General features: G+C 43.4%; 8 protein-coding genes across 8 annotated transcripts; 4 read left to right on the forward strand and 4 right to left on the reverse strand.

Moving 5' to 3' along the window:
- Positions 1-38: 38 nt before the first annotated feature.
- Positions 39-850, reverse strand: K450DRAFT_272038 (uncharacterized protein; the record flags this gene model as incomplete). Its single annotated transcript, XM_051593038.1, has 3 exons — positions 39-441; positions 533-782; positions 842-850. Coding segments are annotated over 3 exons (662 nt in total), but the record flags the coding sequence as incomplete, so codon positions are not given.
- A 1,402-nt stretch (positions 851-2,252) lies between these two features.
- K450DRAFT_242396 (uncharacterized protein) lies at positions 2,253-3,596 on the forward strand. The gene is made up of 4 exons (XM_051589243.1): positions 2,253-2,294; positions 2,441-2,798; positions 2,896-3,167; positions 3,333-3,596. Exons 2-4 carry the CDS (start codon positions 2,667-2,669, stop codon positions 3,493-3,495), a joined length of 567 nt encoding a protein of 188 aa, XP_051444258.1. The 5' UTR covers positions 2,253-2,294; positions 2,441-2,666; the 3' UTR covers positions 3,496-3,596.
- On the forward strand, positions 3,564-4,803 carry K450DRAFT_242401 (uncharacterized protein). The gene is made up of 4 exons (XM_051589244.1): positions 3,564-3,745; positions 3,813-3,942; positions 4,014-4,189; positions 4,251-4,803. Exons 1-4 carry the CDS (start codon positions 3,698-3,700, stop codon positions 4,488-4,490), a joined length of 594 nt encoding a protein of 197 aa, XP_051444259.1. The 5' UTR covers positions 3,564-3,697; the 3' UTR covers positions 4,491-4,803.
- Positions 4,804-4,901: 98 nt separating this feature from the next.
- On the reverse strand, positions 4,902-8,141 carry K450DRAFT_272041 (uncharacterized protein; the record flags this gene model as incomplete). Its single annotated transcript, XM_051593039.1, has 6 exons — positions 4,902-5,473; positions 5,573-6,869; positions 6,962-7,051; positions 7,130-7,183; positions 7,272-8,046; positions 8,119-8,141. The coding sequence occupies 6 exons, from the start codon at positions 8,139-8,141 to the stop codon at positions 4,902-4,904; spliced, it is 2,811 nt and encodes a 936-aa protein (XP_051444260.1).
- A 330-nt stretch (positions 8,142-8,471) lies between these two features.
- On the reverse strand, positions 8,472-9,078 carry K450DRAFT_242406 (uncharacterized protein). The gene has a single exon (XM_051589245.1). The coding sequence runs from the start codon at positions 8,776-8,778 to the stop codon at positions 8,614-8,616; it is 165 nt and encodes a 54-aa protein (XP_051444261.1). The 5' UTR covers positions 8,779-9,078; the 3' UTR covers positions 8,472-8,613.
- An 848-nt stretch (positions 9,079-9,926) lies between these two features.
- K450DRAFT_242408 (uncharacterized protein) lies at positions 9,927-11,156 on the forward strand. Its single transcript, XM_051589246.1, has 5 exons — positions 9,927-10,093; positions 10,156-10,220; positions 10,292-10,435; positions 10,503-10,832; positions 10,901-11,156. The coding sequence occupies exons 1-5, from the start codon at positions 9,955-9,957 to the stop codon at positions 11,051-11,053; spliced, it is 831 nt and encodes a 276-aa protein (XP_051444262.1). The 5' UTR covers positions 9,927-9,954; the 3' UTR covers positions 11,054-11,156.
- On the reverse strand, positions 11,157-12,509 carry K450DRAFT_242410 (uncharacterized protein). Its single transcript, XM_051589247.1, has one exon. The coding sequence runs from the start codon at positions 12,117-12,119 to the stop codon at positions 11,259-11,261; it is 861 nt and encodes a 286-aa protein (XP_051444263.1). The 5' UTR covers positions 12,120-12,509; the 3' UTR covers positions 11,157-11,258.
- A 410-nt stretch (positions 12,510-12,919) lies between these two features.
- K450DRAFT_242413 (uncharacterized protein) lies at positions 12,920-14,084 on the forward strand. Its single transcript, XM_051589248.1, has one exon. It carries the CDS (start codon positions 13,137-13,139, stop codon positions 13,797-13,799), a length of 663 nt encoding a protein of 220 aa, XP_051444264.1. The 5' UTR covers positions 12,920-13,136; the 3' UTR covers positions 13,800-14,084.
- Positions 14,085-14,916: the final 832 nt, after the last annotated feature.

Consider the following 14,916-nt stretch of genomic DNA (forward strand, 5'->3'; position numbering starts at 1 on the left):
CGATGGCATCAATAGCCTCAAGAAGGGTCTTGCCAGACTTGGAACCAGCCTTGGTTTCCTTGGTCCAGCCCTTGAACCAGGGCATGTTGGTGGACTCCTCCAACATGTTGTCACCGTGCCATCCGGAAATAGGGACGAAAGGAACGGACTTGGGGTTGAAACCGATCTTCTTGATGAAGGAGGAGACTTCCTTGACGATTTCATCGTAACGGTCACCAGACCACTTGGTGGTGTCCATCTTGTTGATGGCAACAATAAGTTGGCGGACACCGAGGGTGAAGGCAAGAAGAGCGTGCTCACGGGTTTGTCCATCCTTGGAGATACCGGCTTCGAATTCACCAGTACCAGCAGCAATGATAAGAACACCGCAATCAGCTTGGGAAGTACCAGTAATCATGTTCTTGATGAAATCACGATGTCCGGGAGCATCAATGACGGTGACTATACGCGGAAAGGACATACAATTTAGTATGAGCGTTCCTTGTGGGTGGCATGACGGCAAGTCACCTCAGATTTAAAATATAAAACTTACCGTGGTACTTGGGGGTCTCGAACTTCCAGAGGGCAATATCGATGGTGATACCACGTTCACGTTCAGCCTTAAGCTTGTCAAGAACCCAGGCGTACTTGAAGGAACCCTTACCGAGTTCAGCGGCTTCCTTCTCGAACTTTTCGATGGTACGCTTGTCAATACCACCGCACTTGTAGATAAGATGTCCGGTAGTGGTGGACTTTCCAGAATCGACGTGACCGATGACGACGACGTTAACGTGAGTCTTTTCCTTACCTAAGGAGATGTCAGTATAGGTGAAGTTTGGGCATTGAAAGCTGGAAAAAATACGTTACCCATGGTGACTAAAAAAGTTTTAAGAAGAGGAACAGATCTGTAAAGCGGAGGTGGGATGCTTTTTTTATATGCGTCGTACTCGCCGCCCAAAAAAAAAATTTTTTTTTTTTTTTGTCGTTTGGTCTTTCTCCTTGCCACAAAAGCAGTCACTAGCGCCAAACACATTTGAATGTTGTTGCACACACACTGATGCTGAAAGTTACTGGAGCCATAGCCAGACAGACATCAAAGCATGCCAATTTTTATGAAGTCAACCTAAGAAGCATTTCGTGTCTTTATTTGCATTTATTGCTCGATACGCTGGTTAAATTATGGTCTTTGAGTAAGCTACATCATCAATCTTTGGTCTTTCCTTATGCAATAGTGTAGCCGACATGGTGGAAAATACCACCAAATAAGATTCTTAGGCAGAAGAGCGGGCTCGCACTTTTCCACTAGCTGACATTCGAATTTTTTCCATCTTTGCCAAGTTAGTTGATACGATGCTCCACTCACAATGATTACTCTGCACTCTTTACTTTCGCTATCCGTTCCTTTTTCAAAGAAATTCATTTGCAAATGGCTGGCGACCATATTCGACAAGCACTTTTGGTCGTTATAGTGAATGGCAAGCCCTACTAGTTCGTACAAATCTTTAGAGTTTTCATGATCATTGCTGGCGCGCTATACATACACGGAATCAACGTGGTAACCATCTGCCTGGCGTGTTTGAGAATCGTATTTAGTTGGCATCAAGGTGCCTCTCCTTGCCGTGACGAAGTTTTCGCATCTCCATCAGTTGATGATGTCAAACGAAGCCATTTCCTATTCCTAGTCTTTCATCTTTTATTTTGCTCTGCCGATATTGACTTAGTGCTTCTGGTGTTTGGTAAAATGAGCAAAATCGGGGTTTTCATATCCCAGCTTGCAAGCTTGCTGATCGGAGCTAATTTCACCTTCAATGCTGACCGGAGAAACTGGTAATGAACAAGCGTAGTCCCTGGTTTGAGTTATCGTGCACGGAAAATATCCTATTTAAGTGTTCACTCCATCAATAGCAACTCAAGTTTAGTGAAAGATGACCGGTGTAGAGAGTTATAGATAGCTATTCGTCAAGTTAGGCTTTTTTGTGCCGTACAGATGTCAGCACGTCAAAAATTGACAAGCAGCCTTTTTGCATAAAATTGCCTTGTACCACTTACCGTATTTCATATCTGATATGCTATGAAGACTAATATTCAAAGATTACATGGTTCATTGACTACAGCTATCATAAACGGAGGTTTCCCAAGCGTACAGTGCACAGAAGCATTGATCGCGCAAGGAAACTGTACAACCCCAAGGTTGATTTGCGAATTTTATTGGACGGGCATATGAAACTCCGCGGAAAAGTGTCGTAACGACTGTTCAGCACAGAACCCCTGGTACCAAACGCTGGTTTATCCACATGGGCATTTCAACGTCTGATGTAAGTTCATTTGACGGCTTTAACAGAGTCTGCAAAATCTCCTATGTAATAGATTGGAAACGTTGACGTACTACCTCTCTTCTATTGTTGACATTGGGCATATCTGATTTACCCACTTTTTTTTTTTTTTCTTGTTCTGCCTACAGCCGTAATTCCTCACGAGCAAAAAGGACGATAACGATAAAGATACCACTACATCCTCACCCCTTCAAGTACATTACCACCCAGTTTTTTGTTCAACTCTTCTTCTCTTCTTTAATACGTTCTTAATCTGCTGAACTCTTTGTTTATTTTTCCCTTTTCCCCACTCTCTATTTTTCTTTTTGTCATCCGTAGCATTCCAACCTTAATCGCTCTACAAAACAACATCCAATGGCAAACCGTAATCAATTATCATCCGTGCAGCGATCGCTGATCAACCCTCCCACCTACATCGAATACAAAGGCGCTCGCTTTCTGATTGTCGATGCTCCTAGTAACAACAATTTACCACTGTACATAAAGGTAAAGTGTGACAAATCATAATGACGTCTTGGATGAAAGCGGTATATCCATGGTTTTTGGCAGGTACTAATTTGTTGTATTGTTTCCTTGCACTTAGGAGTTTGAACGCTGGAATGTGACCGACGTTGTTCGATGCTGCGAGCCAACTTATGCAAAGGAACCGCTGGAAGGGAAAGGGATCAAAGTTCACGACTGGGTTTACGGCGATGGAGAAGCACCACCCAATCACATCGTTGACGCATGGCTTGGATTAATTGAAAAGCGATTTGGTGGAGAAATCGGCAACCATGACAGTAATGAAAAGAACTCGACAAAGGATGGCCAGAAACCTCCGTGTATTGCGACTCATTGTGTCGCTGGGTTAGGCAGGTGCGTAAAAAGCTAATTATATTGTCTCCTTCTCAATTGTGAAGATGAAAAACCTTAAGGATATTAATACTCACATCGTCGTGTTCTTTTTTCTCTTCTCGCTATTCAATGCACGCATCGGATGGGCTACTGTTTATATTTATATTTCTATTTTTTCCACCACAGAGCACCTGTCTTGGTGGCGATTGCGTTGATTGAAGAAGGAATGTCGCCTTTGGATTCGGTTGTATATATACGAGAACGTCGCCGAGGGGCGATTAACAACAAGCAGCTCAAATATATTGAAAGCTATAAGAGACGATCCAAGGGCAAATGTATCATCTGCTGACTGGAACGGACTGTAGAGTTTGTACAACATGACATGGCCCCCCTTGAAGAGAGCTATCTTTGTTTTTCTCGTGGCGCACACAATCAGAAGTACCGCACAATAAAAATAGTAGTCCTGTCTTTGGTTGGGATTTTTTTTTTCTTTTTTATTTCTTTCAACACTGTATTCAGTTTCTTTTCCTTGTTCCTCACTCACTAATACCATGAAATCCTTCATCACTACCGCTGCTGCCGTTTGGTTGTCTTTGACTGTAAGGGTACACCACTTGAGCCTCCTTATGTCAAAAACCCCTTCAACTTATACAATCTGTTTTACAGTACGTGTCTGCTCAAATTACCTCCTCAACCGGTAACTTCAACGTTACAAATCCTGTTGAAAACCAAACCTATGTCACTGGTCAACAGCTCCCCATTACATGGCGTCTCCTTGGCACCAGTGATTTCTCATGTAAGTATTTTCCACCAACCCACCAACCATCCAAACTCCCCTCCCCTGAACGTTTCACCAATCATCATTAGCCCTTCAATTGGAAATTGTCCTCACCAACACGCTCTCGGGCAACTACAGCGAGACTGTCATCATGGCGCAAGCTGATGTGTCCGCCAGTAACCAGCAAACCGCCAATAATGTTACCTTTTACGAGCATTCACTCAACTACCCTATTCCTGCAACTGCTCCTCTCGGTAATTACAATGTAAGATTTTTGGGCGTTGTTGTTTAATGGGATGGCACCAGAACTGAAACTCGTCTTGCAGGTCATTTTCATGTCCAAGGATACCAGCACCAACACCACTGTTCCTATCCAAATCATTGCTCCTGCCGCAACATCCTCTTCTGTAGCCGCTCCTAGCAGCTCTGCAGGCGCTGCAGCTTCAGGAACTTTGACAGCTAGCTCCAGCAACCCATTCGCTTCCAAAGCTGACAAGGTTTCGCCAATCCAAATGGCTGGTTTCACTCTGGCCGCCATAGGTGCTGTTGCCGCCATCGTCTTTTAAAAAGGAACTCAACTTGTTTCCTCAATTTCTCATACACATGTATTTTTCTTCTCAGCTGAGCGAGCCATGCGATATTTTGCACCCCACCCCCATAACAGCATATCTTTTTTTTTTCTTGCCCTCTAATTATCTCGTTCTTCTTCTAAAAAGTAGCCATAGCTCGTTTTTACTTTTTACTCAATTGTATAATGTTGCGTGATAGGGTTTTTTACTTTTTCCTGATCAATTATTATTAAATCACACCTTCGAGCTTTCCAAGTTTAGCCTAGGCGGTGGACGAAAAACCTTGTTACAGACAGAAATATATGCATCGCCAAATGTCCCAATTTACCGACTTGACCAATCACAAGCTGATGCCCAACCTTAAGTAGACATTGATTATATTTTATTACAGTAGCTATGAATTGAAATTTACACTTGCAGCAGCCAGGGATGTGCAAGAACTTGATCAATGGTAGGTCGATCGTCTATACTTCTGTTCAGCATGTGTTGCATTAAATCCGCTGCACCTTGCCATCCAGCAGCAATTTGAAGCAATTTGGGTGGCTCTCTTGACATGGCTTGTTCGATATTATAGAACGGATTTTCCTTGAACACAAGCGTATACAGTAGTATGCCCAGACTCCAAATGTCCTGGGGTGGTCCAGCATACCGCGATCCACTGAGAATTTCAGGTGCAGCATAATCCAATGTTCCTGAAAAGGTTTCAAACATGCGGTCCGGTTTGACATACGCCGCACTACCAAAATCAATAAGCTGCACCTGGTCGTTGCCATCGATGATCACGTTCTCATCCTTGATATCTCTGTGTACGATCTTGTTGTGATGAAGATGCTGCACTGCCTCCGCCACCTGTCGGAAGATGGCGCGTACCTGATTTTGACTAATATCTCGGTTCAGTTCGATGTAATCAAAAAGATCCATGCCATCTCCGTGCAAACTCATAACAATATAGTAATGATCATCGTCCTCAAAATAGTCAACTAAGGCAAAGCAAGGCAAGGTCAAGCCAAAAGGTCAGTATTTTGGCTTTTTTCTAAATGGGTAAACGGACGACCGCTTTGGTGAACCCTTTTACTTACGTATTTGGCATATATTGGGGTGGGGTATCCGCCGCATGGTGTGTAAGATGTGAATTTCGAGAGGAAGCATCCCCAGCACTCGATCTCGTGTCCAAGCATCGACCAAGATGCGAGATTTGACAACGTATTTGATAACAACACGTTGTTGGTCCTTTTTCGTCTTATGCTGTGCGAGTTTGACCACGCCATAAGCTCCTTGTCCGAACGAATCAAGGGTGATATAATCGTCAATGCACGTTTTTAACGTTTGTGCAGAGTACTTGGGTATATTGGAGCCGCTGACATGCGGGGCCACCACCGCGGCGTAAGATATCCGCCGGGGAAGAAATTGGTTGACATCAATGCGGAGCGTTTGAACTTCTCGCACCACAGCTGGTTTAGGCGATAAGTTGTAGCTCATGTCCACTGGATCTTGTGCTTGGACAACTTTGTTGACTGCCGAACCAAAAGAACTGACATTACCCAGCGGTTTAGGCCGTTTTATTTGCTTGGGAGTAGGGTCGATATCGTATGGTTGTTCAAAGCCTACATGGCCTTTGGTGTGTTCGGGTTCTACTATAGGCAACGACTGCGCTCGTCGACTTCGATCGAATTCAATCCACAGTACAAGTTCGTTTTCAGCTGCAAGCTTGATTTGCATTTGAACATTCAGCATGGTGCTATCACGGTGAGTGGCAAGAAAGTAACCTTCGCAAGTTGATGAATGATCGAAATACGAGGCTGATGATGAATTATATTTTTGAAAAGTGGCGTAGCACACCGGGTGGCTCAACTTGTACCCCATACGTAGTAACTGTTGAGTTTGCAAGCCGATAAGCAAAACGCTGAACTGCGGCAAAAGCCGAGCAATGTTCTCGCCAAGAAGAGTATTCAGTTCGTAGCCAAAAAGATACTTGGTGAACATGGCGTTGCTACTTTGGATTGTGCCGTCCATCCGAATGGTAATGGGTCCGGCAATGGTGGGTACGGATATGATCTTCACGTTGTGAAGATCTGGGTTATAATATGATTCTTGTACTTTGGTCATGACCGGGAAGCTAGTGCTGGTGGCGGATTGGCTCCCAAAAAATTTTAGACAATTGATTTTGTCTACATCTAGCCGTCTACAATCCGATTTGACAAATAATTCTTGACGGGAGTCCGGTTCATCGGGTATCAAATCATAGAAGCCACTGTCACTGGCTAGCCGCATCTTTCCAAATCCATGGATCAATGTTTCGATGGACTTTCCAAAAAGTTGTGAGTCAGTGTATCCATATAGGTCCTCTACGTCGCCATCTACACGCTCAATGACACCCTACGAAGAAAATGAAAGGAGTAAAAAGAGGGTTAGTGAAAAGTGGGATGACACTGATCCATGCTTAGAGCAAATAGTGTCGATCGACCTACATTCGTATTGATGTGAACATTGATCATGCTTTCATAGAGCTCTTCAAATATCCACACGTAGATGATCTCAGATATGCCGTCGTGTTTTTCCTATTGGACATACGATACCATTTTTGAGCATACAAGGTTGAAGGTAAAAGAGTAGAACATCAAAACAGAATGACATACCTTGAGCCAGAGAGAGGCAACAGATTCTGTGCGATCTTTGGTTATAATTGGTACCTAAAAGAATAATCCCAAATAACTGGAATTAGTAAAATAAAATAAAAAAAAGGTGGGGAATGTTGGCTGACTTTCAAGATGATCATACCACTTTGCCACATAACAGGATGGTGGTCGATGGTTTTTCCACATTAACGGATTTAGAGGAATCTCGTTCTAAACGGGTATGTGCAAACTTGTCCAGCAAGTTTGCAAAGTACTTTGTTCTGAAGGCTTTCTCAAGCAAATCCAGGGCATGCATTTTGAGTAGCGTCGTTTTCGCTCCAAACAAGGAAACAGCGGTTTCATTGAAGGCTATGATTTTGCCTTGAACATCGGTTTGTAAGATAGCTTGATTTTGCGGTAAATATCGCCTAGATGTGGTTTGAGATAGCTTGCGAGCCAGCGGTGGCAAATGAAAATCTTCTTCGTGGCTGGTATCTTGCTTGGTATCCAGGGTGGTGGGTGCAGTCGATATTCTTCGTTTCACTTTCGGAGCCTTTTGATCTTCCGTCGATGTGAATGGATCGGATGTGTAGTATGAGTTTTGTGAATACGAGGACAGAGAATCAATGGAGGTTGACCGTGAGCCGGCTGGAATGTTGAAAACTAAGCCTGGCATATCATCGTCTCCGTCGGAGATACTGGACTGACGATGTGAAATCATGTCTGATAGGTCGGTGCTAGATTGAGGTGTTTTTCGTGAAGAACGCCATCTTTTCGCATTGGAAGCTTTCAGAGGCAGCTCAGAGAAATGCTGCTCAGTATGCAACGAGGAGGATTCCATGGCGGTCTCTATGTCTTTTTCTGGACCATAAAGCAAAATGGGATCAGGTCGATGGTCAGCATTCAAGCTTGGCGAAGGCTGATTCACAACCTTGACACTAGATGAATGGTGTAACGTTAGCTATAGGTGGAGAGAAGATAATGTGACAGATACTAAAAGCGATACTTACCGATTGTGGTAGTAGTCTGACATGTTTGTTTGAGCGCAGATGCCGACAATTGAAGGCTAAAAACGACAATAAAAAGAGATGTTAGACCATGCAACATTGCGTAGAATAATATTTTTTTGTTTGAGGAAGCGTGAGGGTGATTTGTTGTATTTGCCCATGTTGATGGCAAGAAAAAGATAACAATGATCATGGTTCCCAATTGATAAGAGCTATTCACACTATGATTGGCGCGATATACTCAGCAAACTTATATGTCGCGTGCGTCTCTAAAATTGGAGATGGAGAATTTTTTCCCTTCCCCAATGACTGGTACGTTTGTTGGTAACGTCTTTTCCGTAAAATGACTGTGTCTGCTGCGACCGAATCGAACACAATAAAATTTTGGCAGGGTTCCTTGGATTTGCCCCTCATTATTTTTTGAGTTTGCATCTCCGCGCTGATGAAAACCAATAGGACCATAAATATCTATAGTAGCAAAGTAATAATGAACTAACCCTAGCAGCAGTGCCTTGGTTCAAAGACAAGCGCGCGATTGGAGTTTTCGAATGGCAGATTCAAGGTGACCACAACAAGGATTACAAGAAAAAAAAGAGAAATGGAAAATGGGCACGAGAAGTGGAATGTGGATTGAGAAGAGAAAGAAGTTTTTTTTCTGGCCATGAGCAGTGAATAAAGTCGTCGTGTGAAGTCAGCGACAGAGGACCTCCAAAAAGGCAATGCACAAGCCAAGCAATAATAACAACTATGAACACCTCAGGCCAGACATCACCAACTTGTCATCAAATAATAAACGGAAGGTTTATGATTTATGTGGGCTACATTTTTATTTTTCGTTGTTTTTGCAATATACAGACAAAACATTACTGTAAGCTTGGAGTGGTACCGCGGAAGCTGTGAGCGCAAACCACATTTTTAAAAAAAAAATTGTGGCACCCAATTGAGTTGTCGGTGAAATCGAGACTAGAAACGTGCTCAAAGCGATGAATGCATGGCTTCCACCCTATTTATACGGGGGCTGTCAATTCATATTGGCTGTCGATTACTTAGGAGACCCCGAAACACTTCAATGTATGAGTTTCCTGCAGGGACAAAACGTCCGCTGACGCAAGGAAGGTGTAAAGTCACTGCTACGGAGAATGAACCTGCCCTCCCGCTCATCCCGCTTTTGTCAATGAACATTTTACCATAAAACTTACGGTCACGTCACCTGTTGAAGAGGCTTTCGTCAGTTAGGTAAATGGTCAAGGCGTATAGCATTGTTATCGCAGATCGCCCCTATCGATGGCACGTTGCAGGCTGCAGAAACCTTGCTGGCTTAGCCCAGCAGGATGATACTCGTCGCTGATTATTTGCAACAGGCATGGATCTGATACAAACAAGCAAACAAGTACCCGTGAACAGGAGCGTTGCGACTGAATTTGGAGAGCTTGGACCCCCATCGGGAGAAGTCAAGCTTGGCGCATCAAGACAGTTGCCAAGGAATAGCCTGGTACCAAAGATTGTTAACGTGTACCATACACTCTCACCTACACATTAAATATCCAAAAGAGCGTTCCACCATTTCAACATTGGTTCAAAGGGGTTATTTTTAACAACTCTATGATTTTTTATATTTGATATTTATGACGCTTCAGTGTCGTATTATACCTAAGGCAACTGAAGACCACAGCAACATTTGTTTTGGGGGTTTTTTTCCTCTTAGGTTTCGGCCAACAGCACCTAAAGCCATCCATTGATCATGTGACCACAGTGAGCTTGAGCCCCCGATGGTAACGTCCAGGACACAGCTCAACAGTCAAATTGTGACCCCGTCCTCCTTCTCCCAACGAATTCAATATGGCCCGCTTAGATTTTGAAGCTGCTAGCTTGGAACTTCAACAATATAGACAATCCGGCGAGAGAGCTTCTGAGAGAGTAGCTTATCTTGCATCACGTATTATTAAAGACGGATATTCAGCCAAACTCAAAGATGACAGTAAGAATCTATGACATTTCACATCATGCTCTTTTACGACGCTGATTCTCAACCTATTTCAGTATGGCCCTTTTATGAGCAAGCTGTTACTGCTGCACTTGATGTAGGCGACTTCAGATTGGCTGATGTATGTAGCATTTTCGAAACTTTGTCCAATGTTTAGCAGAGAACGCCGTCTTTAATCGAGCTTTTTAACAGGAATGCATAGAAAACCTCAAACGACGGTTCTCAAGCTCATCGCGTGTGCAAAGGCTCGTTGGTATGCGATATGAGGCTGAAGGAAAGCTAGCTGATGCTCAGAAGATATATGATGCGATCTTGGAAGAGGATGAATCTAACATTGTAGGTGTCGCGCGTTGCATACAGGCATGTCGAGGACTTGCGACTGACCCATCTTATTTTATGTTAGCTGGTGTCCAAGCGTCAGATAGCGCTATTGAAATTGCGTGGATTGAAGTCAGAGGCAATTTCAGCTTTGGTCACTTATCTGGACACGTATTATAGCGATGCCGAAGCGTGGATCGAACTTTGCTCACTTTACCTTTCCGTGCATGCGTATCAAAAGGCTGCTTATTGTTTGGAAGAGCTTATATTACTTCAAGCTGCCAATCCCATTTGGCATCTCAAGTATGCTGAGATCATGTACACCCTCGGAGACTACAGCTTAGCGTTGAAGCAATATTGCCGTGTCATTGATTTGCATGAAGATCACTTGCGAGCGATGTATGGTATCCAATTGGTATGTATTAACCACTATTTGTATCATGCCGTTGTTCATGACAAATAACCCTCTGTACATTGTCACAGTGTGCTAGCAAAATTTTGGACAACGGTGAAGCGGACGGCACAACTGAAGCATTGAAAGAGCTCGCCACTGAACGCATATTAGCAACTGAGGTTAATCAATGTACTATAGACAGCATCAAGCAAGTAGTAAGAGAATATTTGTCGGTTGCATAGGAGCGGGTATACAGCATCTCCTACATATATACACCAAGAAAAGCAAAAACGCAAGAAATTCGATTGACTTAATTGATTGCCTTGATGGTATACTATTGTATTATCCAAAAAAAAAAAAGTATTAATGACAAAAGAAGGAATTATTTTAAAATCGACCAGTGTAATTGTTAGCAATGAACATTAATGTACAAATCCAGAAACGTCTCTATCTAAATATCGTCAACTGCGCTGACGTTGGGATTGCAGCTCCAGACATGGCTAGTCTGCTAGCTTCAGTACCCTGCCGACAAATCACTACATCGACCTTACCAGGCGCATCATGTACAATTTGACGTGCCCACTTCATTTTACCGTGCATGCTTCCAGTTACGTCGGCAACACCGTTGATAGCATCCGATTGGCTGATTTCGTGAGTGATAGCAACCTCTTGGATGAGTTGAGCGTCTTTGTGGGATTTAGGGTCTTTGTCGAATACTCCATCGACATCGGTTAGAAATATGCACCGTGACGTGCGCAAGATAGATCTTGCAAGCTCTCTCATGACTACATCTCCTGACAAAATGGTACAGCTTTGTTTATCGTCCAATATAGCGTCACCGTGTAAAACTGGCACGTATCCTTGATCCAAGAGTGCCTGCGTTCTTCGACAGAGGTGCTCATAGCTCGTGGATGAGGATGCATCTATGCCGCCGTGGGTCATGACGTGATCGAAAGGCGACACAGAAACCACAGGGAGGCCAAGGTCAGTCAAGTCTTTGATGACTCTAGCATGGAGTTGCAGCACCGCCGCCCGAGTTAAGCATAGCCCTGCGCGCACATCTTTTGATTGGTTCTTCGAAGTTCCTTCCTTCACAGAATATTCCTTGGCTTGCGGGTGACCAAATGATCCAACGCCATGGATAAGTATTAACTTTTGTGACGACTGCTGGTAGGTGCTCAGCATTTGATGAAAGATGGAATCAAGATTACTTGGTGAAGCTAATGTACATGTTGATCGCTTGTCCGTGAGGATGGCCCCACCTAGTTTGATAATAAGCACACTATCTGTGATGCCGGACGTCGTCATTCACAATATTCAGGAACGAAGTCTGGGAAATTTTATCGAAACGGCTGGTTAGCGTACCTGACCGGTTGAAGCGGACATTTGGGCCGTCCGTTACGGTATCAATGAGTACCTTGCCCCATCCCGACGCCATACGATAGATCTGCAGCCGCGCGCTGTAGAAACGACCAGAGAGATATTACCCAAATGTATATGTTGTTGTATACATCATGTGTGTTATCTTAAGCCGTGTTCTCTATCATTCCTTTTTTTTTTTTTTTGACTGTGTGTTTGTATACAAATTTGAATCGCTGCAGCACGGTCATTTGGCCACAGTATGTGGTCTTTGTATTGACTTGGCGGTTATGAAGAATTAGTCACGGAAAGAAGAAAATAAAAAGAGTTTGTCGAGGTTCGCGCTTTGCCCATTTCTAGGCAGTGTTTTCCCTGGCTGAAAAAAGCAAGCACAACAATTGAAATTGGAAATTTTAGAATCGTCAAGCAAACGAACAGAGTGACGAACAGCAACCATTTCTGACGTAGAAAGACGTAGAAAGTCAAGGAAAATGTACAGTTCATGAGTGTATACAGTCCAACATGAAATATGTTGATAGTTAATGAACCAATGAGAAACAGTAGGATGCATTTCCATTGCTTTATGGTTGTGACCCGATTGCGCCTTTTCGGACCCACACACACAAACAATACGCAAAGATCGTTGCACCCCCGGGCGGTCATCAACAAACCACAAGTATATATTAAAGAGGATCATGGAAAAAAGATAACCTCTACCAATTTGATTTCCTCTTTCTTCTTCCATTTCTTCGAAGCGTAGCCGTTGAAATAGCACATTCTTTTTATTATCAAGTCGTGCTAGACATTCACACCAAGAAAATCACCAGTTGTACCCAACTGCACAAACAGAACAACGTATTTTGATACCCGCAATCCAATCGTTCGCGGTCATATCGAGTCAATTTCATTAAAGAGTTTTGAAAGAAGCACATACATCTTTTTCGAAATCACTTTATTGCAATCAACATGCATTCTATGATGGCAGCGGCAAGATTTGTCTTGCTTGAGTACCATCATCACACCAACGAAACAACAGTGTTGATCAACAGGAACGATCCGAATCGCGTTTCAACATCATTTCTTGTCACACTATTACTACCAATCCTGACCCTAGTATATCTGGAGCTCTCACGGGCAACCGTACCGACACCAATTGCAGTGAAGAAGTACCCTGAGGTCCACTATGCAGGTTATAACGGCGATGAAATCGCTATTGTTAAAACTGTCCAAGTTGCGCATGCTCCCTCGACTTGTACCAAAAAATTAATTTGGGTGGCAAGCGGGCCACATTTGGGATCACGACCAAAATTAAGTGACATATCCAAGCTCAAGATCATGTTTCCAGCAACCAACACTACCCCGCCACTTACTCGAGCCGTTCGGCGAACAAGCATGAGTCCAGTACGAGCGTCATTCGATCCGCCACTACCACCCCCTACAGATGCCCAGCTCCACGAAGAATGCTTAAGGAAGCTGGTGGAAGAGACTCTGACGTATGTTCAATCGAATCAGCCACGAACGGAAGCACTGCATCGCTTGATACCTAAATTGGAGCAATTTTCAGAATGGAATTCGGTACGCGCCATAAACGGCCAAACTTCCACAGCTTTGATTGAAGCACCCTTTTAACACACTTCTTTACCACGCACTCCACTCTTTGGGGCTAAACCATGCTTTTTTTGAATATATTATTTGTAAATTTTTTCGAATTCAGTGTAGCGAAAGGCTGACAAAGCAGCAGCACTTTCGCTGTTCCGATACTTTTGTACAGAACGAACATGAACCGTAGCCACGTGTAAGTTGACCATTTTCAATGTACTAGTTATCCAAATTGCCATGTAGACCATGGCATTGCATTACCAATAAGTCTATAAAAAAGAAGAAATTCTCTTTTTGTTATTTTTTTGGGTGATTCATGTGGATTAAGTCAGCCGAATTGGTTGACTGTCCATTTTCGTCAAGGGGTTTACAATTTGGTCTCGTAAGGATCTTTACTTATACTTCCCGAGCAAGCATCATGATATGAGTCATGGTTTTTTCTTCACATCACCTCCAGCATTGTCAGTCTTGTCTACATCTATGTGGTGACGCCTTACCACTTTTCGCCATGAGGTCGTTGAATCAACATATTACCAGTCCTCAGGTTGTAATACTTTCACCTCCGATCTGGTAGTAGCGAGAAAATCCGTCCAAGATCGGTGCCAATATATACGCTTCTTTACCTCATGCCTGCAGGCATGTGATCTAATCGAAAAGAGGGCAAATCATGGAAGCCGAACGTTGCACAATTGTAATGAACTCCAGATTACAGGAGTGTGGAGTAACGGCGCCGTGACCATAGCCTCTACTGAAAATAGATATATGAGTGACCTTAGTCTCTGCCTTGGAAATTTGATCTCCAAGATAAACATTTGAGCTAGGAAGATGACGAGCCATAATGGTCGTATTCCTCGCGCTCGAACAACGAATTGGCGGGCTGCGCAAAGACGGTGTTGCAATGTACCTGATAGGAGATTTGTCTTACAAAGATGATATGTCGGTGGGTGGCAGCCAAAGGGATGCTAAGCAAGGGAAGCTCGCTAAGGAAGTTGCTAATACTTTAAGCCAAGGTAATATAACATATCTTGTGTGATGAGCGACACAGCATGTGACAGCAATAACTTTTTTTTTTGTGTTTTTCCAGTTCGGTATGCTTCTGACATGTGAAGACGGTTCGTCAGTCGTCAATGTTTGAAAGTCCCCGCTT

This window comes from Umbelopsis ramanniana (genome assembly GCF_025399195.1).
Source record: "Umbelopsis ramanniana AG unplaced genomic scaffold K450scaffold_30, whole genome shotgun sequence".
Lineage (NCBI taxonomy): Eukaryota > Fungi > Mucoromycota > Umbelopsidomycetes > Umbelopsidales > Umbelopsidaceae > Umbelopsis > Umbelopsis ramanniana.